Source organism: Hyperoodon ampullatus (genome assembly GCF_949752795.1).
Source record: "Hyperoodon ampullatus genome assembly, chromosome: 1".
NCBI classification, from domain to species: domain Eukaryota; kingdom Metazoa; phylum Chordata; class Mammalia; order Artiodactyla; family Ziphiidae; genus Hyperoodon; species Hyperoodon ampullatus.
This window is the reverse complement of record NC_136914.1, coordinates 45217984-45241459: the sequence shown is the minus strand read 5'-3', so window position 1 is coordinate 45241459 and position 23476 is coordinate 45217984. Positions and strand designations below refer to the sequence as shown.

The window sequence follows — 23476 nt, the reverse complement described above, 5'->3', positions numbered from 1 at the left end:
TTCCTCTTTTATCTCATTAAAGAAGTGTCTTCATGTTTGCTCTGGGGTAGATGGGAAATAGAAGTGATATAATTGTTAACAGGTTCCCTTTTTATCTCTTCTTATTTACCTGAGGCTCATTTAAATATAGCTGTCAAATTGTGATTAGATGCACATGCAAATTCACGCTAAAGGATTTTCTCACTTCAGCATGGTAATGAAGAATTTTGAATTTCCTTCCCCATAGGGATTAATTTGCCCACTCTTCTTAACAGACAAGGTGTTCTTTGCCAAGTAGCTGAAGCATACAGCTGAAGCTGCTGTGTGTAGGGCAGAGTTCACTAATAAGATGTACCAAATGTACACAGTGCCTTCCGGTGAGCTCAGGAAGATCAAAAACATTATTTCATCTGATTTTCATAGTGCTTCTTACGCACGGGGGTCTGAAAAATAGAATTCTCTTTGCTTTCAAATAGGAGTGTTCTATAACCTTCCATAAGTCTCCAAGGCATATATAGCTTCACTACCCAGTATATTCTTGTAATGTTTTCTTAAAAAAACATTCTTTCTAAAATTTGTCAGCAGATTTTCCCACTCCTCTCTAAAGTAAAACATCTTTTTTCCTTGGAGAACCATTTACTTCAATTTTGTATCTAAAAACAATACAGTTAAACGTGGCATATTGTTATATGTTTGTCCAGTCTGTGTTAAATCATCTTTCTTAAAAATAGAGTTCCTTCCTCTCCTGTTTATAAGTTAACTTATAAACTAGGTACCAATCATGTCTCCCGACACCTCTCTGAAAAGAGGGATAATATATTTCTAGGGTACAATTAAATCTTTCCTGCTAAGTAGAGGAGTAATTTGTTTCAGGTCTCTTAATGTTACCTTTAATATTTCCAGTCTCTAGAATTTTACTCTCAAGAATAGCTACTACTCTTCTAAAAATGAAGAAGCAATTTATGTACATTTGCTGCTAATATTTCTTTAGTGAATATTTTTCACACACGACTGCATACTGGCACTTGGATTACTTAAAATGTGGTTAGTGTCAAAAAGGCCAGGTGTTAAGTGAATAACCACTCATGTTAAGTAAATATTGCCATAAGTCAAATTGTAACAAGTACTCAGCAAGAAATGCATAGGCTCTTTGATTCAGTAGAGTAACAGTAATGATTTTTATTAATATTTATGGAGTAGCATCTGGGTAGAGAGCATCGTAAAATATGTGAAAAGGAATTGTGTCAGTCATCGGTGGCAAAAGAAAAGAATCCATAGAACTGTGTGCCTAGAAATCCCTAAAAATGGAGGCTCGGTCTGTGCAAAGAAGGTGATGGGTGGATCATGGAGAGGACTTCTGTGGTTCTGCAGCAAGGACAAGGGAAGTCATACATCTAGCATTGCTGTCTGACTCTCTTTGCTTAGAGACTCAACAGTGTAGACTAAAATGTCACTTTGGGTTAAGAATGGCATATGAAATGGAATGTACTAAGAACCTGCCCTTTCTGTTTTTAGTACTTTTTCTCTTGCTAAGCTTAGACTTGGAATGGGAAATCCAGTCAAGGAGTGACCCCAAACCAACTCCACGAGAGGGAGGAGATTGAAAAAGGTAGAAAAGGGTAACTTCGTATACGGTTGACAGACCGATGAATATGAGGGCCTCCTAAAATCTCCCAGCCTTCATTCTGATACCTCCCACCACCACCCTTAAACCACCCCCCACTGCGGTTATTCTTCACATAGCAGCCAGAATCGTCTTCTGAAAACATATTTAGATTGCATCACTTCCTTACAACTCTCTACTGGCTTCCTGATAAGCATAAAGTCTTGATTCCTTGTTGTGTTCTACAAGACCCTATAGGATCTGGCCTCTGGCTGGTTCTCAGACATATTTTTCTCTTGTTTCCCCTCCACTCACCACACTTCAGCTCATTCCTATCACTTTCTTCCATTCAGAAGGTCATTGCCACAGATCTTCCCATGGCTTCTCCCTTCTCTTCATTCTGGCCTCAATTCAAATATCACTTCTTCAGATAGCACCCTAGCTAAAAGCAGCACCTCCCAGCCCACCACTATCCCAGTCATCATTCACCATTTTATTCTCTTTTATCTTCCTAGTACGTATTAGTATATGAAATTAATGTAAATGTTTATATTGTTTACTTTTTTGTTTGATTACTTGTCACCTCCTGCCAAAATAAAAATATCTTAAAAGCAGGGTCTTTGTTGTTTTTGATGCCTGGGACCAAGTTGACTTTCCATAAATTTTTGTTGGCTGGCTGACCTGACCTCAGTGTCCCAATAGAAAAGATCAGTGGATTTAAACAGTATTATTCCAGGTTCTTTATAAGATTCTGAGAGAGAGAGTACATTGTTTCTGTCTGAGAGGAGCAAGTCCTCCTCATTTCTGGTGTTGCATTTCCAGCTCACCAAGACTGATACGTATCCTAAAGACCAGATCAGTCCTTCCTTTTAGATTAATAGTTTGGAAGCAATAAATGACAGAACTTCATCTGGCCATCAGCCTCCTCTCATTACAGATAACTGTAAAATACTTTTTATCTTGGAGCCTCTTATATACATTTCACCAATAGCATCACCACCATGGCAGTGTGATACTGTAAGACATGATAGTTAGAGGTCCTATGTAAGGGTGTTCTCTTGTAGAGTCATTCAGTTATTCAACAGACATTTATTGGAGCCCCTGTTTTGTGTCAAGTACTGTTGCAAGTGTTAGGGACACAGAAGGAAAGGAAACAGACAAAAACCCCTGCCTTTATGGAGATTGCATTCTAGTTGGGGAGACAGAAAATAAAGAAAATGATTAAGTCAAGTGTATAGTAGGTATATTATAAGGCAGTAAGTTATAAGGAGAGAAAATAAAGTATGGAAGGAGGATGGGAAGTACATGGGGGTGGGGTTGCCATGTTAGACTGGATGGCCAACAAAGGCCTCTCTAAGAAGATGACCTTCGAGAAAATACCTGATGGCGTTGAGGAAACAAACCATATGGAAATCTGGGGAAAGGACAATTCAGCTACAGGGGCTCAAGTGCAAAGGTCTTGAAGTGGGAACATCCCAAGCTTGTTGGAAGAATGTTGAGGAGACAAAGGAGCAAAGAGAGAGAGAAAGAGAAAGGTAGGGCAGTGGCAGGGTGGGGGAAGGGTGGTGGTGGAAAGGGTGATAAGGCCTGTGGGTTTTAATAAAGACATGGTAATGACTTTGCGTTTTACACTGAGTGAAATTGGAAGCATTGGACAGTTTTGAACAAAGGCATGATGTGAACAAATGGCTTCAGGCAGGCAACATTTAGTGTTTACTGGAATGGCAGGCAACAGGGTTTTTTTTGTCCACAGGTGATACAGTGATTAGATTACTCTTTCAAGTTTTCCTCCAAACTTAGAACATTTCCTCCAAATGACTTGCATTTTAAATTATCACCCTTGCTGCTGGGCTGTTTCCCATGGACAAAAGCAGGACGACCTGTTAGGATGTTATTATACTAATACAGGCAAGAAATAACTGTGGCTTGGCCCATGCTGGTAGAGTGGAGGTGTTGAGTATTGGCCAGGTTCTGAATACCAACGTATTTTGAACGTAACAGACTAGATTTACATATGGACTGAGATAGGATGTAAGAGAAAGGATAACTCCAAAGTCTTTGGTTTGAGCAACTGGAAGAGTTGAGGGAAGTTTGTTGGGGAAAGTTTGGAGCTTCAATGTGGACCTGATACAGCTAGATGCCCATTAGACATCCAGTGGGGAGATGGTGAATAGCACTTTTAGCTAGCAGCCTGTTAAGCAGTGTGTGTTTGTGTGTGTGTGTGTGTGTGTGGAGGGGGGCAGGGTGGTGGTGGAAATAGCAGTTTGGGAGTAATCAGTTTATACATGCTATTTAAAGCCACAAGAGTGAATGAGATTTCCTAGAAAGTGGCAGTGGTTGGAAGAAGAAGAGGTCCAAGGACTGAGCCCCAGAGCATGCCAACTTCCTATGGAAATAGCAATGGAAAATGAGAGAAAGCACCCAAGATGGTAGGAAGAAAGCCAGGACAACGGCATGTCTCTGGATCCAAGTGAAGAAAGTGTTTCAGGAAGTGTGAGTGATTAGCTGTGCTAAGAGTAAGATGAAAACTGAGAATTGAGGGAATTCGCTGGAGTGGAGAGGGTGAAGCCTGATTGCTGTGTGCCCAGGAGAAAATGGGTAGTGTCGACTGAAGAAAAACACACAACCTAAAAGTTGCAAGTTATGTTTTATTTGGAGACCTTACTGAGGACTATAGCCCAGGAGACAACCTCTCAGCTCTGAGAAACTGCTGCAAAGAGGTAAAGGAGGAATCAGGATATATAAGAGTTTTTGCTTTAAAAACAAAACCATGTAGTACAACATTGGAAGATTACTGCTGAAGTGGGGAGGGGTCATATAGGGGTTGGAGAGTAAGAGGTACAAACTATTAGGTATAGAATGAGCTACGAGGATATATTGTACAACACAGGAAATATAGCCAATATTTTGTAATAACTATAAATGGAGTATAAGTTTTAAAAATTGTGCATCACTATATTGTACACCTGTAACTTACATACTGCTGTACAGCAACTATACTTCAATTTTAAAAAGAAAAAGAAAAAAAAATTACCGCTAATCACAAATAGAAGACATCTCAAGTCAACGATTTTACTGCTTTTCTATGTATGGGAAGATGTAAGAGTTTGGGCTCCTTGAAATTATCCCTTAGATATGCATCTTAACTATTTAGGGCCAGTATTCAGTTTTTCTCCATCCTGAATTCCCCATCAGGTGGCTGCAATGGCTGACGGCTTCAGGGCAGACAACATTTAGTGTTTACTGGAGTGGCAGGCAACAGTTTTTTGTCCGCAGTTGATAGCGTGATTAGATTACTCTTTCAAGTTTTCCTCCAATGGGAAGAGAGAAATGGAGTGAGAGTTGAAGGGGAGTTCAGGTCAAGGGAGATTGCTTTATGGTTGGAAGAATTTAAATGTTTCCATACTGATTCGAATGCCCCAGGAGAGACGATGTTAAAGATTCAGGAGGAGAATTTAAGGAGCATGTCTGAATAGAGAATGTCTACAAGATCAAATACACAGCAGAGGAGCTGACCTTAGCGAGAAGCAAGGGCAGTTCATTCACGGTGCAGTAGAGAAAGGGAAAACACAGATGTGTGTACACAGGCAGGTTTGCTGGTGGAAAATTGTAGAAGTTCTCTTTTCTGCTCCTGGTTTCTTAGTGAAATAGGAAGTCAGGCCATCATTTGGGAGGGAAGATGGATAGGAGGTCTGAAAGTTTGAGGAGAGAGGACGAAGTATGGATTATGAGTCTAAGGGAGTGTGAGGAGGGGAACAACAGGGAAATCTAGACTGACTGCTGGGCAGTGTTAAAGGCCTCCCTGAGGGTAGTGGGCATGGATTTATTGTGAGAGATACACATGTGTGTGGGCATGGTTGGTATTTTCCTCTGATCACTTGCAGCTATACTGTTGCAGGCAGGGAGCAGGCAACAAAATGGGTGGACAGATGACTTGACATGCTAATAGTTTATCAGATAAGTAATATTTCTCTGTACTTTTCTGATTTCTCAGGTGGTTAAATGGTTTTAATTGGGAAGGACTGAAAGCACGGAACCTTCCATCACCTTTACAAAGAGAGGTATGGTATCTACTATATTACTCTCTTGATTTTTTTCTAAGTATTTGTTTTTGTAAACAGATTTTAGATATGTGTGTGTGTGTGTGTGTAGAATAGATTAAAAATTTTTTTAACAGTTTTTAAATTTAAGTGAAAGTGTCTTTGCAATTGTGACTATATGGTCTAAATAGTATTATGTATTCAATGGACCTTAGCTCAGCTCTTAAGAATGGATTACATGTAAATCTAAATCCCAAGGTAGCCAGTGTTGGTCAGGCTGACAGATGGTTCTAAAAATATAATATGAACCTACATGTAATTTAAAATTTTCCAGTATCCATATTAAAAAAGGTAAAAAGAAATGGGTGAAATTAATTTTAATTATCATAATACATTAAAATATTATTTCAACATGTAACAAACACAAAATATTAATATATTAATAAAGATGTTACATTTATTTCTTTCATACTAAATTTTCAAAAATCCCAAGTGGATTTTCCACTTTCAGCCATCTCAGTTCCAACTAGCTATATTTCCAGTGCTCAGTCCCCATGCATTGCTGGTTGGACAGCACAGCTCCAGAGAAAGCAGAACATTTGCTAAGTTGGGGAGGGAGGGGGATGGCTCAGGAATAATCTAGTCCACACCCTACAAATGTTATGTTGTGTTCTCTGTAAAGGAATTTTTTTTCTTTTTTTTTTTTTTGTGGTATGCGGGCCTCTCACTGCTGTGGCCTCTTCCGTTGCGGAGCACAGGCTCTGGACGCACAGGCTCAGTGACCATGGCTCATGGGCCCAGCCACTCCGCGGCATGTGGGATCTTCCCGGACCGGGGCACGAACCCGCGTCCCCTGCATCAGCAGGCGGACTCTCAACCACTGCACCACCAGGGAAGCCCTCTGTAAAGGAATTTTGAGGATCTTTGTCTTTCTTTGTACCTTTTTTAGATTGACATCTGAATTTTTTCATTACATGTCTAAGGCATTGTGGAGAATGTAATTTCTAGTATGTTGTAAATATTGACATTTTACAGTAAAACATTACTCTTACTTTGCCCCTTTAAATATATCCAGTGTAATCTAAATGCCATTGAGATATGAAACCCATCAGCCATTTAAAAAATAGAAATATTACATGACTACTTTTTCTCTCTAAACTCCTATTTTCATATTTCCATTAGATTTTCTCTATAAAATTTCATCCTAATGTAAAAGAGTTTTATACTGGATGGTCTTCTATTAATCATTCTTTAAGTGCCTTTCAATTTTAGTTTTATAAAATTAAAAATTTTTGTGAGAATAAAAATTTCGCTGGCAACACAAATATTTCTTCTGGATTCAGTTATAATTACATTTTTGTAGCATGCAGTATCAAACAACATACATATATTAAAAATTTTTAAATAATTATTAAACAAAAATGTTTTGAAAAGAAATTATTTAATGTACTTGCGGATGAATATTATTTATTAAAAAATGGGATCAGATCCACATCAATTCTCTTTCTTTTTGAAATTATTTTTCTATAGATGAAAGTGATAAGAGTTGTGTTCACATAAATAAGTAAATGAGAGCAGAGGATTTTATAATAGCAGTGTCACTTTGAGCACCTTCTGAGTAGTCTCCTTATGCCCCCAAAAAACTCATTATGATGGATCATAAATAGTATTTTTAGTGATCTATCAGCTGATAATTCAATTAGGTACTAATGAAGATTGTTTGAAAGCAAAGGATTGGAAACCACTTGATTTGCAAAGTAATTTAATACCAGAGTCATTTCACTCTTTCAACAAGGTCACTAGTATTTTGAATTGTCCCTTTGTTTGACATTCTGGAGAATTTATATGGGTCAATTAACCATATAAAAATACAAGATCAGTGAGAAACTTTATTATAAAGTGGAAGAAGGATTCTGGCAAATTTTGATTTTTTAAATATTTCCTTTTAAAATATTTTCCAATTTGAAAAAAAAAAAAGAGGCATCATTTCTGTCACCTTTTCTTTCAGAAATAACTCCATAAGCCAGGTAGCTCCTACTGCACGTAATTCTGGGACCCAATCCATTTGTTCTAAAGGGGAGATCTCATGAGGCTGAGAGTATAACTCAAAAATGATAACTGGGGCTTCCCTGGTGGTGCAGTGGTTGAGAGTCCGCCTGCCGATGCAGGGGACACGGGTTCGTGCCCCGGTCCGGGAAGATCCCACATGCCACGGAGTGGCTCGGTCCGTGAGCCATGGCCGCTGAGCCTACGCGTCCGGAGCCTGTGCTCCACAACGGGAGAGGTCACAACAGTGAAAGGTCTGTGCACCGCAAAAAAAAAAAAAAAAAAAAAAAAAAAGATAACTGGTTATCTTTTCCTTATATGTACATGACAAGTGGTTGCAGTAGAAAATTAGTGTTCAGATACCGAAAACATTCCCCATATGTTCTAGCATGCTTCATCAACATTATCCTCACCTTTGGTTTCATCCTTTTTCTACTAGCTAAGTGGACCCACAGATCACAGCTACTTTGACAAGTATCCTCCCGAGAAGGGGGTGCCTCCTGATGAGCTGTCAGGCTGGGATAAAGACTTCTGACAGAAGAAAAAATGATTACTGCCCTACATACACAAGAGGACTATAAGGACCAACAATCCAACACTGATTATTTCTCTTCAGAGTATTATACTATCTTTTAGAAGACCATTAGATAAAAGAAATCCCTGCCCATGGGCTGGGAGTGGGAAATAGTAGGTTCGGAGGTGGTTCTGAATGATAATGTCTCATTTAGATGCTGTGAAGTATTCTTGTGTTCTGTTCTTTGCTTTTCTCAAATGTTGAAGGCTATCCTATTCCCCTCTCCAAAGCCAGAACCATTTTTGTCAAAGGGACACCATTTTCTCTGCAATCTGTTGCTCCATCCCAATCATATTTGTCTCCTTTGAGTCCTGATAAGGTTTAAAAAGTGTCTTGCCCTTGAGCAACTAAGTCATTCAAATAGAAGGAAGAACAAGGGTGAATTCTGGAAGATTTCCCCCGTTCTCAACAATCCCACGTAAGCATTATGGCATCTTGAAGTCATGGCTTGCGGTAAACTTGGTAGTCAACAGAAGTTCTTGATTTTCACCTGTGTTCAACTTAATATTGATAGGCTTCTGAACCTAGTCGGGGGAAAGGCAAATTTGAGTATTAGTCATTGGTACCACTTTCTAACACAGATGAGTTAATGAATCCGGTCAGATAATTATATTCTATTGGGGAACTGAGAAACAAAGCAAAAAGTATTTTTATTCTCCTGTGACCAGCTATGATACCTCAGAGACTTTTCAAAAGTCTTGTTAAAGATGGTTATAATGTCTGGTTAATTGATGGGCCTTTGGAAAGGTTTTATCTTATATATTAAATATTTTCACAATCAAATTAGAAAACATGCAGGAACTACATTGTGAAGGCTTTTCCTTTCCATTACATATGGAGGAAAAAAAAATTCTAAAAGGTATAAATGCTGACTCTTTGAAACTCTGAGATATTTTGGCCAGTTCTGTGATTGTTGCTATTAATAAACCAAGAGTATAGAAATAACCACAGTTAATTTTAATGGAAATCCCATTGACAAATATTGATGCACGCCTAATCACTGCTGCATTAATAACTTTTTAAGGAGACATTTGAGTCATGGGTGTGTTTATAATTTTAGATTGTTAAGGCAGGCAAGCCGCTAGAGAAGTGATGGGACGGTAAAAGGGACATCCAGCATCTGTCCCCCACCCCCGGCTCCTCCCTGCAGTCTTCCAAATAATGAATAGATTTGTTTCAATAGCATTGGACACCAGTAACCTAAGAACTTAACTAGTAGCATGTTTTTATGTATCGATCATGATCATTCTCCCACCCTCCTTCCCAAATGGATGGGAAACAGATTTTCTCTTTGTCTTTTTGATCTGGCAGCGTAAAAATAACATCGAAGTTCCTGCATTATTCAAGCTTCTGGTTATACTTTCATATGCTAATGTTCTATAGGAAAAGCATCGCTATCCACATCCACCCATATTTTCAGCATTCAGAGAGTCATCTATCTGCTTCTGAAGTGTTAAACCAGATAAGTGAGGCCCAACCCAGGAAGGTGCATCCTTAACAAATTAAATTTCCACATTTAGAATCCTTTTGCTGAACCAAAGAATTTTTCTTTCCTGTAGTAGTATTTTTAAAGTTTATGTATTGTACATAGAAGAACCATTTTTAATAGGATCAACATAACCCGCTTAATGAATTTCTAAGATTTTTTAAAGATTTTTATTTGAATTTGGTTTGTAAGCACTGTATGTTTTTCCATGTATATATTTTTAAATTACCCACCTATAAATGTAGGGAATTTATGTATTGGGTGGATATTAGAACTGTACAGTTATACTAGCAATGATATTCTCAAAGGTGATCAATAGTTGTAATTCAAAAAAGACTTACATATATACAAATAAAAACCAACTTAGGGTACTACAAGTTTATTTTGGCTATGACTGGCCATGTCAATATATAATCTCCACATGTGATTTTATTGTGTTTCCTTTGGAGTACTTTATAAAGATGGAGAAATGAGAGACTGAACCATTAATACAATCCCATTTCTATTTTGTAGCTGGACGACTTTGCGAAAATGACTTCACTTTTTTGAGTACTAGCTTTCTCACCTGTAGAAAAAGCACAGTAAAATAATACCTACTTTAGGCGCCGGTTTTGGGAAGTAAATTGATACCTAGACAGTCCTTTGCCAATTTCAGTGAAATAATCAGTGCTGCATAGATGGGAGCTACTGTTACTATCTCTATTAGAATTAAAGGGGACTTAATAACCATTTAGTCCTGGACCTTATGTATCATTGGTATCTGTATGCACAATTGTACCAATTAAATCCAGTATCAATCTTTTCTTTTTCTTTTTTTTTTTTTTTGTGGTACGCGGGCCTCTCACTGCCGTGGCCTCTCCCGTTGCGGAGCACAGGCTCCGGACGCGCAGGCCCAGCAGCCATGGCCCACGGGCCCAGCCGCTCCGCGGCATATGGGATCCTCCCAGACCGGGGCACGAACCCGTATCCCCTGCATCGGCAGGCGGACTCTCAACCACTGCGCCACCAGGGAGGCCCTTTTCTTTTTCTTTTAAATCATGAAGTAAAGATGATTAATCAAATTTTAGTGCATGTGATGAAGAGTTAACACTCACCAAAATGAAGTGCTTTATTAAGAGTTCACTGCTCACCTAAGTTTCTAAGTTTTAACTTTTTATAAATTAAGGATATATATGTATATGTATATGTACATATATATATTCTTAGAAAATACAGAAAATTATCCCCCTATATACAGACCCATCATATTCCTAATCACTAAGTCATTCCTAATCTGTCTTTTCTGGGTGCAGAGTTAATTTTTCATTCTTGAGCCTCTTCTCTGCAGGGCCAACTTTTCACAATGGTAGTTTCCTGATATGTTCTCTAAATATTAAAATGTCTGGAGGGAGGAGAATGTAGTGGTGAAAAGTAAGACTTGGAGTCAAAAATTATGGGTTTGAATTCTTGCTTTGTCCAGATTTGTGTGACATTGAATAACAAACCACATCTTTATTCACCTATAACTTAGAGATGGTACAGATAAAGCTTTGGAACACTGGGCTAGAATATTATTACTTGTAGGTCATTGATAATAACCATTTGGAAATACGTCTATTTCTTTTTGGTATAATAATAAATCCTTGGTTTTTTATTGCCAGGTATTGTACTAGGAGCATTTACATCCATTATCTCATACACACAAGATTCTAAAATAATTGTAAACACACTGACTATTGACTGCCTTCAAAGCTAAATATTGGCCTCAAATATGCCTTTCATTCTCAATTTAGCTGTGATGGTTTTACATAGCTTAGATCCAGTTGCTATAACAATATAACAAATTAACCCACAACTTAGTTGCTTGGAACACCATTTTATTCTTCGGGATTCTGTGGGTCAGGAATTCAGACAGCACATGGCAAAGATGGCTTTTCTCTGCACCACAGAATCTGAGGCATCAGGTGAAAAGATTCAAAGACTGGGGTGACTCAACAGCTGGGAGCTAGAATCACCTGAAGCCTCGTTCACTCATGTATATGGAGCCTGGGCTGGGACAACTCAAAGACTAGGACTGCTGTTCAGTGTGCCCACACACGTTCTCAACATGGTTTGAATTCCTCACATTATGGCATCCTTAAAGTAGTCAGACTCCTTTCATGGTGGCTTGGGACTTCAAGAGCAAGTATTTCAGCCAACAGGGAGAAGCTGCACTAAACTTTATGAACCAGCCTTGGAATCACATCACTTCGCTTCTGCCATACTCTATGGGTAGAAGCACAAGCCCACCCAGATTTGTGGGGAGGGAACATAGGCTCCATTTCTTAATGAAGAGAGTTTCAAAGAATTTGCACACAAGTTTTAAAACTGCCACAACCCACTTTCTGGCCACAGACTACTTACATTACTGCCATATGCAAAATAAATTCATTCCCTCTCAAGAGTCTCCCTAAAAATATCATCTCATTACATCAGACTCAGGGTCAAGGTCTGGGATCTTGTCATCTAAGTTCAATTCAGGTGTGGATAAAGACTCCTCAGGTGTAATTCCTTGGATACATTCTTTTAGGTCAGAAAGCCTGTACACTTAGTTAACAAGTCATCTATCACCACATCACAACACTGAATGGCGAGACGACCAGTGGATAACCACAACGGATTCTTGCATTCTGAGAGGGAGAAGATGAGAGGCACAAAGCAGCACTGGTCCATAGAATTCTGAAATCTGGTGTGACACGTGTTACCATTTCACTGCTCACGGCTCAGTCCTACTCCCTGTGAGTTGTTCTCTGCAGCTCTTGGTCCCACCATGTAGAATCTGGGTTCTGCCTCTGAGTTAGCCTTTTTGTTTGTTTGTTTTTTCTATAAGATATGGCTGGTATTTTCAACTGAATAGACTTCTTAGCCTGTTTCCTGCCTGTAAATGTTTGGTGGTAGAGATGCCTTTTTTAAATTTGTCTCTCTCTCCATTGCAAGTTGATACATTTCTTTTAAAAACTTTGTGAATTTCCAATGTATAAATTCATGATCCACTCCATTAGGCAAAAGCTACACTCACAAATCTTTTCTGTGAAGATGCTGTGGAAATAATGATTCTTAGAAGTTCTATTTTCTTAAAAGTGAGGGTGTGTACAGCACATGCTTAAGATGCTTGGAAGGTCTTTTGCCTTTTGAAAGTCTCTGGTAGTCAGTTTCAAAGATGCCTTCCAATGATCCTTGCTTATGGTGTCCATGCCCTTTTATAATCCTCTCCTCTTGAGTGTTGACTGAATCTAGTGACTTCCTTCTAACAAATAGAATATAATAAAAGTGATGGGAAGTCACTTCTGAGATTATGTTACAAAGTGAATCTGCTTCTGTCCTGTTCACCTTCTCTTGCTCTCTCATTTGCTTGCTCTGATAGAAGCCAGCTGCCATGATGTGAACTTCTCTCTGGAGAGGCTCATGTGGCAAATAACTAAAGGAACCACTGGCCAAGAGTCAATGAGGAAATGAGGCCCCCAGTCCCACAACCTGTGATGAACTGAATCCTGCCAACAACCGCAGGAGTGAGCTTGGAAGTAGATCCTCCTTCACTTGAGCCTCCAGATGAGACTGTAACCTTAGCCAATACTTGATCAAAGCCCAGTGAGAATCCATGAGCCAGAGGAGTCAGATAAACAACTCCCAGATTCCTGACCTGCAGAGACTGTAAGATAAGAAATGCGTGTTGAATTAAAGTACTAGGTTGGGAAGGAAAGACGGACATGAAGTAAGGGAAACAAGAACAAAGTGGGCACAAGAGAACAAACTGGCAAGCCAGAACCCAAGAAGACGAACTTTTGAATCTGTATCTGTATTTCATGGTTGCCAACCTTGGCCATATGGGTGGCTTGCAGGATAAGCTGACACCTTTTACATGTACCTGGCTCAGGATGTGCAGATGCCAAAGGAGCAATCTGGCTGGAGCTAAAGGAACCACAAGCCTGAATGCTGCCCTTCACCACCAAGGTGAGGCAGCAAATCAACAAAAATGTGCATGAGCTCCAACTGTGCTTGGTCTTGTGCTGACGTCTGGAGTATAAATATGGCTGCTATTCATTTTGGCATTTCAGGTCTTATGCAGATTTCTCTTGTGGCAAAGCCAAACTCAGAACCACACAGAGAAGGAAAATCTGGGAACATATTTCTGGCTTAGCTGAATTGACACAGTACCAAGTCACTCAATTTCAAACCTATATATGTCATTATTTTTATGTAATTTACTTAGAATTTTTAACTAATGAGATTTGCTTCCTGTCTTTCTACCCACCTTCACTTATCGAAGTGCACATAGAGCACAGGCCACATTACTCAACTGAAACCAGCAATATCAATTTGACTCAGGTAATTTACAGGCAAGCTCTAAATTGAGTTAGAGCTCGAGAATTTTCAGTTTTGGAAAGTACAAAACCAAGATATTTTTGTTTCTTTAATTGTTTGTTATAAATTTAAAATGGTGTAATAAAAAGTAACATGAAATTTGTTTTGACAAATACAAACTTCCTCAGTGAGGAAAAACCAAGTGGACATGCGCTGGGAAAATGAAAAGCAGAAGAAAATATGATGAGATCAAGAAAGAATACCAGCAATGCATCAATCCCGGAAACCAAGTAGAGCAAATGGGGCAAGGAGAGTTAAAACATTAAGGTATGCCTAGAAATACTTAAAAATTTGATCCATGAGTCAAGGCCAAAGAAAGTAAAGAAAGGCTAGTAAAAATATTAAAATATATATATATATATATTTTTTTTCTTTATCAAAGGGAATAAGTGGAATCATTCTAAGGAATAGTGAATATGAAGAAAAATATTTAATGCATGTCTTAGTAGATTCATTCAACAATTATTAATTGAGCACTGTTCCAGGCACTCTTCTAAGTGCTGAGGATACAGCAGGAGGACAAAAATCACAGTCCTAATATATATTCATACTTATTGGATGACTAGGTGATGATCTCCCGGTGGCATGATCATGGATATTTTCTTCTATCTCTAAGTTTTATACATTGAACTTATATCTTATAATAAAGAACATTCACTTTAAAGCATATACTTGCATCAGAGAGATAGGATAGATACCAGAAAAATTATTGGAAAAAAAAGAGAGACTGGGGAACATCAAGTACAGATTTCACTATATCAAATCACTTTAAAGGCAGGTGACAGATATACCCTCTCAGGCCTCTCCAGCATGAAGCTCTTATTTACATAAATCTTTGCATCAAACTTTTACAGACTCTTTGTTCCTTACCTCTAAATTCTGACCTATTTCTACAGATCCAAATTAAGGCTTTCACTTGTTAGCAACAGGCGATTTACTTCACTGGGTGTTTTTAGCTGTTTTTGAAAAATATCTAGTTCTGCTTCTGCCAGATCTCCTATGCCTTGTTCCCCCATCTTCTCCATCATCCCCAGGCAGAGTATCTTCTGACACCAAATTCTCTCCACTACATACATATGCATAACTTCATTAACTAGCTAATTAACCAACTGATTGATCGATTCCCTCCACAAATATTTGTGTGACTACTCTGTACCAGACCTGGCGTTTAGCAGTGAACAACATAAAGATCCCTTCCATCGTGAAACATATGTTCTAATTGCAAGAGGATGACAGTAAATTGTTAAACAAATGGAGGGCATTAAAAAATTTAACTCAACATCAAATCTGGATGTGCATAGACAAAATATAACTTAAAAATTATCTGTAGTTTATCTCATCTCCTTTGGGCTTCCACCCACTGGTTAGAGGGAGAGACATGAAAAGTCTCATCTAGTTTTAAAGTTAATCCAATGAAGTAATTTAAACAGTCCTTTTAGGGCAGTGGTTCTCAAATTTTGGTGGATATCAACTTTTGATGGGAACTAATACAAGTATAAAGGCCTGGGCCCCACTCCACTTCAAAGAGCATGGGTCACTGTGGGCTTTATAAGCTCCCCAGGAGGCTCTGATAAACCAGAGTTTGAGAATCATTGCTCTTCAAAAGGTTCAGTCTCTCTTAGACAAAATTTCTCAGATTCTCCTTTAGAGAGAATCTAATTACGTCCCTGAGCAAGATGGAAGATGAGTCAAAGCTCTTAGGCCAGATATCTACTTGGTTGCCATGTGTTTGACTGATGTTCATGGCAGAAGTTTATGGCTGGAGAAGCTCATCATTTGTCCTCTCTGGGCTGAGACAGGGCCCAAGCCCTCCCTCAGTGACTGAGCTTCCCCGTGGTTACTCCTGGCACTAAAGACCTTTGGGGATTGACTGTGGTCCCTTCCAGCTCTAGCTGAGACCTGCTCACTGCAAAGCCACCTACTCCCTACTAAGGTGATGCCCTCTGATGAGCGACCTAAAAGACCTTCAGAATTATAGGTTCTGTTTTTACAATGCAGAAGCCTAGGGGACTTAGGATGAAATAGCTCAGAGTCTTGTACTGCAGGCTACGCTGTGTCCCCAAAGTTACTATGCTGACGTTTATCCTAGAGCAGCCTGTCATGAATCCCAAACATGGGAAGGAGCGCCTTCCTCTCCTCCTTCCTTCCTTCCACAGTTCCCTGAGGCTAGAAAAGGGCAGGCTTCCTCCTCTTTCTCTTCTGTCTGGACTTACCTTACTTACATAAAATTCTCTGGTCTCTTCCACAAAACCTGATCCTTTATAAGCTAAAGGACATAGAGGAATTTAGATAATCCTTTCTCAGGACCAAAGCTTGGCTTTTGAATTCCAAAAGCATAATGTCACCTAAGACTTTCTCAGTTCTACCCTACTGGAACTAATCCTAATCGGCAGGTGGATGATTCTAGAAAAGAACAAAGATGTGTTCTCAGGAAGCCAAAAACAAGATCACATTAATAATTCAAAAGTAGAATTATTCCCTCTTTGAAAAAATAAGTAAGAAATTTTCATCACAGCAATAAACTCTATTAATACAATTAAGTAGGTTAGTGTGACAGAGTGAGGCTGAAGAGAGGTGAGAATGTTTTTGAATAAGTGGTAAGGAAATGCTTTCCTGAGTAAGTGACATTTGAGATGAGATTTGAATGGTACAAAGGAAACAACCTTGAGACTGTCTAGGAAAAAGTGTTCCAGTCAAAGAAATTAAATGCAAAAGCTGTTGGGGGTATTAATGAATTTGGCATGTTGGAGAAACAGAAGTCTTGTAAGTTTCCAGAATAGTGAGAGCTCAGAAAGGTAGGCAGGGCCAGATTAGCAGAACCTCATGGACCACAGGCAAGTGTTTGGTTTTTATCCCAAGAGAAATGTGAAGCCTTTTTTTTTTTTTTTTTTTTTTTTCTCCTGTAGAGCAGGAGAGTGACTTGGGCTGATCTATGTTTTCAAAAGATCACTCTGGTGACTGTGCTATCTTCATAACACATAGCATAGATGGGGGAGTAAAGGAAGCAGGCAGATCAGTTAGCAGGCAGTTGAAGTGTTTAATTCAGGGGAAAACTAATGGAACTAGTTCAGACTAGAATGTCAAATGGGTCACATACAAGGAGTGATACTGAGGTTATGTTTTAGAAAGAGGTGACAGGTGAAAGGACTGGATGCAAAGAATGAGATAATGAGAAGAAGCAACAAGAATGATTCTTGGGATTTTCAACATTCTAGGTGAGTAAACAGATGTATACAGGTGTATCTATATGTGTGTATATATGTATATGTAAGTATATGTGTATATGTATATGTAATTTTTAAAAAAATATTCTTTCTTCTTCTAAGAACTGTTTGTGGTCTCAGTTATTTTTCAAGTAGTGTTGCCAGATATTGGTGATTACATTGTTCAAGTTAAAAATAAAAAAAAAGTAAAGAGATTAACATCTTAAGCACTATGTGACAGGCAGTGTGCTAAGTCCATTATAAATTTTATCTCAGTTGAACTTTATGCCTCAACTTTATGAAGTAATAGTTTCTACTACTTAATAGACGAGGATATTTTACCCTGGAGGGAAAAGAAACATACACACTTCAAACATGTATTCAACCAACATTGTTAAAGAAACTTCTGTGTGCATTTTATTCATAGTTGAAGGTCAGTATGGATAAATAACAGCATTCCCATTACTATGACCATTTACTAGGGGGAAAAAATGGTCTTAAATCCTACTCATTGTGTGGTATATTTTCTGGGTGAAAAACTAGTTAAAATGAAAGACCTTGCCTTTCATGTACTAATTTAAACCAGACATAACAGTAGTGCTCAAAAATACTATCAAGCATATGCTGTTCCAGGGTGTCAGTCAAAATATGTATATTATATACAAGTAATGTTGTAGTTGTTTTAGATGGTGGAGTGTTTTAGCTTTTTATCCCTCTTCATGCTAACTTCAATTTCTACTATATTTTTAGTTTTTCTTGGAACGAAACAGAGTTGGGATTCCAGCTGCTCTAACAATCCTCTTCACTTCTTAGATTCATCACTTCTTTCTTTTGTAGGAGTCTACATTTCCTCTCTTCTATGGAATAGATCCAATCCACAGACTCCAATGCAGCTTTCTTAGTTCTCCTTGGTTAGTTTTCTAATTTTTTTCCAACTCAAGCTCAATTCTGGTTATTCCTAGCAGGGTTGTCCCATCAAATTTATCTCCTAGCTTTCACATAAGACTTGATTTATTGATTGATTTATTTATTTTTGCTTCTATGACTTGCATTCATGATATGCAAGTATGAAAATAAGGAACAAGATTATTTTTAGTGGGAAGAAGTATATATTCAAAAGATTCTTAGCTACTCAGGGAAGTCACCTATAGAATCATGCTATGAATCAAGCTATCCTTTACTCCAACTTCTCTCTAGATGGAAAGGGCAACCTAAAGATATATGGAAACACATCAGAAATCCATGCCAGCCAAGTGTAAAAATATAGACTAATAGGAATGATAAACAATACCATTTTGGTTCAAAATAATGTGCAGCTATCAAGAGAAGAAATGTACTTTCTTGTAACCCAGGAGATTGCCAAAATTTTTGGAGTGTGTAGCCTCCTAAGGAAATGTCTTTAGGCATGGAGTAAAGTTCTAATATGCTTGCTAAATATTAGGTCATACCACCTTATTCACACCTTCCTCTTCCACTTGCCAGGTTTTATTTATCTTTTAATTTTTTTTACTACCTGAATTAAAGCTCACTGTTACTTCTACTCTTTAATCAGACTCTGGACATTTATTTACTATATTAGAAGTTTTTGTACTGGTTGCTGAACATATCTAAAACACAATTCCTCTTCTTTCATCTCCCAAATCCTGCTCTTCTTCCCACATCTCTCGAGAGAGGGTCAAATTGCTGTCAGACTCGGACTCCGTGGCCTATACAGGCCAACTAGCCTATATAAAGATACAACTATCAATTCAACACTTTGGACTTAATCCTCTATTCAGGACTCTGGTATTCACTTTCTCTTCATTCCTCACAACTGCTCTCTGTCAAATCAAATTTTCACCACTTTTCTCAATTCCTCTGGCCCCTCACTCTTTACAAATGGCTCCACCTCCTACTTTATTTTTTACTATTACCTGTGTAACTGTAACTCCAATTTCCTACCTCTAGACCAGACCTTACAGCTGAGCTGCAGGCCAACAGGACTCTGATGGTATCCCCTAAATTTTCTAGCTATCACAAACTCAGTTCAAAACATAACTCCTCATTCTGCATCTCTCATCTCTGTTCAGGCTAACAGCATCTCTTGCTGAGATTATTTGAACTCTTTAGGATTGTTCTCCTTTCTTCCACTCTACATCTGTATCAGTAACCATTTGTACTTCTGTTAGAGTATTTTTTTCCAAGGCACAAATTTAATGACAGATAATTACTTTGTCTAAATTCATTTTTCTTAAAAACACTACATCCAAATTAAAATTGTTATATGTTAAATTAAATTTGAGATAAAGGGTCTTTAGATTTATCAAAGATGTATTTATTGTGTTCAAAAGTAGATCAGGGGGCTTCCCTGGTGACGCAGTAGTTGAGAGTCCACCTGCCAATGCAGGGGACATGGGTTCATGCCCCGGTCTGGGAAGATCCCACATGCCACAGAGCGGCTGGGCCCGTGAGCCATGGCCACTAAGCCTGCGCGTCCAGAGCCTGTGCTCCGCAATGGGAGAGGCCACAACAGTGAGAGGCCCGTGTACCGCAAAAAAAAAAAAAGTAGATCGGAAAAAACAACGAAACATGCAAGGCAATAAAACTAGAACCAATAATAGGGTAGCTCCTAAACAACTATCAAGTAGGAAATTACTTTTTTTCCAAATAACTCTAAGTTTTAAAGGTGACTTTAAAATATAAAATTTCAAGGTAGAAGTTAATAAGAACATGAGCAATACATTTCAAAAACTTGTGAGATATAGTTAAATAGTACTCAGAAAATGTTTATTCTTACGTGAGCTTACTAAACCACTATAAGAACTGAAAATAAGTAAATTCCATATTCCCCATAAGAGGGTAGAAAAATAAATAAATAAATCCAAGGAAATTAGAAGAAAATATTTTGTTGACTAAAGCACTACCTAATGAAAGGGGAAAAAAGCTGAATTTTTTTGAAAAGATCATTATAATAGGAAAAATATGTAAGATCGGCATGGGGGAAAGAGAGAAAACATAAATAAATGATGGTAGGAATAAGAAAAGGAAAAACTACAGATGTGGATTAATTTAAATGATAAAATAAATTACAAACGTAGATAAAAGGATAATTTCCAAGAGCATATAAATCACTAAAAATCAACTCATGTAGAGGTATAACATCTGAATTGATCGAAATGAAATAACTCCTTATGCCCACAAAGCAATCAGCCCAGATCCTTTACTAGCATTCAGACCATTCTTTTGATACTTAAACTCTTTCTGCACAAAGAAAGAAAAGTACTTCCAAATTCATTATCTTAGCTAATAAAACCATGATACCCAATTTTATCAATTCTATATAACAACAACAAAATAAGTGTACCAATCCTACTTATAAAAATAGTTGCAAAGTCTTAAACATCAGCAAATCAAATCCAAAACTATATCACAAGATTTATTCACTGTAACCAGGTAGTTTAACTCTTAACTATTTGGAAATGCATTAATGGAATTTATAAGATAAATAGATTAAGGGAAATATATTTAATCATACTGATAAATCATTTTATAAAGATAAAATTTAAGATCCAATTTGGAAAAATCTCTTTGTAAGAGAAGTTATATATATTTCTAATGAACTTGACAAAATGTTTCTGAAGTTGATCTGGAATAGTATATGAAAAAGAATAGTCAAAAACTTTAAAAATAAGAACATGATTACTATCATATATTTGTGAAGAAATTTACAACTTCCAAATCATTGTCATCTGAATTATTAAATTTGATTTGAGGTGCTGATAGCACAGGTACTGCTGCCCTCCCCATTCAAGCCACCATTATCTTTTACATAGATTATTGAAATAGTCACCTTGCTGGTCTCACAGCTTCTACTTCTGCCCCCATTTTATTAATTCCCAATATGGCAGCCCAGGCGATCCAGTCAAATATAAGCCAGACAATATCACTTCTCTCTACAAAACCCCACGATGACTTCTCATCACATTCAGAGGAAGAACCCAAATCACTCATTTCCTCTAGTCTAACTCACTCCACCTCCATCTCTGCAATCTCCCTGACCTCCTGCCCCACTTCTTTCTCCCACTCACTCCATTCCAGTCACACCAGCCTTCCTGCTCTTCCTCAAACATGGCAGTTCCACTCCCATCTCGCACTCTTTGCACTGGCTCCTCCCTCTGCCGGGAATGTCTTCCTCCACCACATTTGCCTTCCTTGATTTTGACTCAAATCTCACCTTCCAGTGTGTTTTTTCTTGATGACCCTACTTAGCATTGCAAATGCCTTGCTATTGTTTATCCCTATTCCTCTTGTTACTTTATTCCACAGCACTTACCATTCTCTAATATAATCTACATTTAATATATTTACCTATGTATTTTGCTGATTTTCTGTTGTCCTCTAGTAGAATATAAACTTGATGAAGACAGAGTGCTCTGCCTGGTGTCTAGAATAGTGCTTGGCATGTGTAGGTATTTCTTGGATGAATGAATGAATGACTGAATGAATTGTGGGTGAGGTAACTGAGCCCAGAAGATTTATGTAACTTCACTGGTGTCAGCAAAACTATTAGTGCCTCAGTCTTCTGATTCCCTAATCCAATATATTTTTCCAGTATACTCTTTTACCACTATGGTATTCAAATATTGAATTAAATTTGAATTTGTTTGGTTGTCTGTTACCTTTAAATACTTCCCAATGAATAGAGTTTGTTTTCATTTACAAAAATCTCAGAATTGAAAGCATGGCTTGAATCTGTTGATTCCACAAATATTTTCTTTTTAGAATTTAACTGCTTTTAAAAAAAACCCAACTATAACCTAACAGAGACCCTAAAATGTTCAGATTAGTATGTTAAATAAAAGAGCACATTAGACCGAGTTGCACAAATATGCCAAATTATATTTTTATGAATGCAATGAGATGTTGATACATTATCCAGAAATGCCAACATTTACAGTAAATTCAGGGGATGTCATCTTTAAATTTTTATGGACCATCAACATTATCCAACATTCTGACCTTCACATCAAGTTGCAAGACATAATCCATCCTCACACATTTTTGCTTGAGAATGTTAGTGTTTGTCAGAGAGCTAGGAAGAGAGAAGATAGGTATTAGATTACTTTTCTGCCTGAATGGTATATTGTACATTAAGAGAAAACCTACAGAGATAGGAAATAATATATATTTTTTAAAGTATCAAAAATATACCAGGGAGTTTTGTTCTAACCTGAAATCTTCCTCTGTCTTGTAAAAGTCATACTTATGGTGCTCTATTACTGTCTGGTTAAATGGTTGATTACTTTCCCAAGCCTCTTTTAAATGTCTCAATCATTCTCAAGGTAAGTAATGTGAAGGTTGATGAAGGGGCGGCTCTGTCACATTTGTTACCCAGCTTGAACTGTTTAGAGGGGAACAATATTAGACATACTAGTATAAACCTGTAAGGAGTTATTTTCTCTATTTCTAAATGAGGACTGTTAACTGATGGTAAGCCTCCTAGGGAAGCTGGGGCAATTCGTTTTCATACAAATGAAGCGGAATGATTTTGAATTTTAAAAAGTACGAGTGCTCAGGGTTAGAACTGCCACTTGGGGTTTTGTTTGCCCTACTTTCAGCCACGTCTGATTTGTGTTTATATTTGATAGGTCAGGGAAATGCAAGTGGCTTTTAAAAACTGCAATTTAAGCAGTATTCAAAGCATAGAAAAGGATGGCAATTGCAAAATTTACCACATCCTCTCTGAAAACTGATCAAACAATAATGTGACAAAAGGCACGCTTAAGTATCATTTCCTGAAAAAGTTGTAATTGAACATGTGCTCAAGAGGAATTCCATTCCAGATCATTTGGCATTTAATCCTTTAGATTAAATGAGGAGGTGAAACTATTTCTCGATTTTTTTTTTTTCTTATTTCAGTGCAGCAATATTCTCTCACCAGGCAAATCTAATATCTCAGAATGCTTTGGGAGCAGAAATATCTGACCGAGGAGAGATATCTGCCTGAGGGGTGCACAGAATACTCTTTCTCTTTAAAAACAATGAAAAATAAAGGAGAGAGAGGGAGGAGGAGAGGGAGAGGAAGTGGGAGTCTAGGAACATTTAAATGCAAACTCGAAATTCTGCTGAAGAGCCTCACAAAAGGATAATTAATTCACAGCAAAGAGAAAGAAAAAACGCTTTGAT

The 23476-nt window shown here is 37.9% G+C and overlaps 1 protein-coding gene across 2 annotated transcripts in view; it reads left to right on the top strand.

Moving 5' to 3' along the window:
- The window catches only part of PRKG2 (protein kinase cGMP-dependent 2), a gene marked incomplete at both ends in the record, with an annotated part of 88977 nt that extends 80774 nt beyond the window's left edge, over window positions 1-8203 (top strand). For both annotated transcript variants that reach the window (XM_079709426.1, XM_079709425.1), the window contains 2 exons: window positions 5577-5643; window positions 8108-8203. In XM_079709426.1, the coding sequence (XP_079565552.1) occupies window positions 5577-5643; window positions 8108-8203 (163 nt within the window). The remainder of the gene's footprint in view (window positions 1-5576; window positions 5644-8107) is intronic.
- Window positions 8204-23476: the final 15273 nt, after the last annotated feature.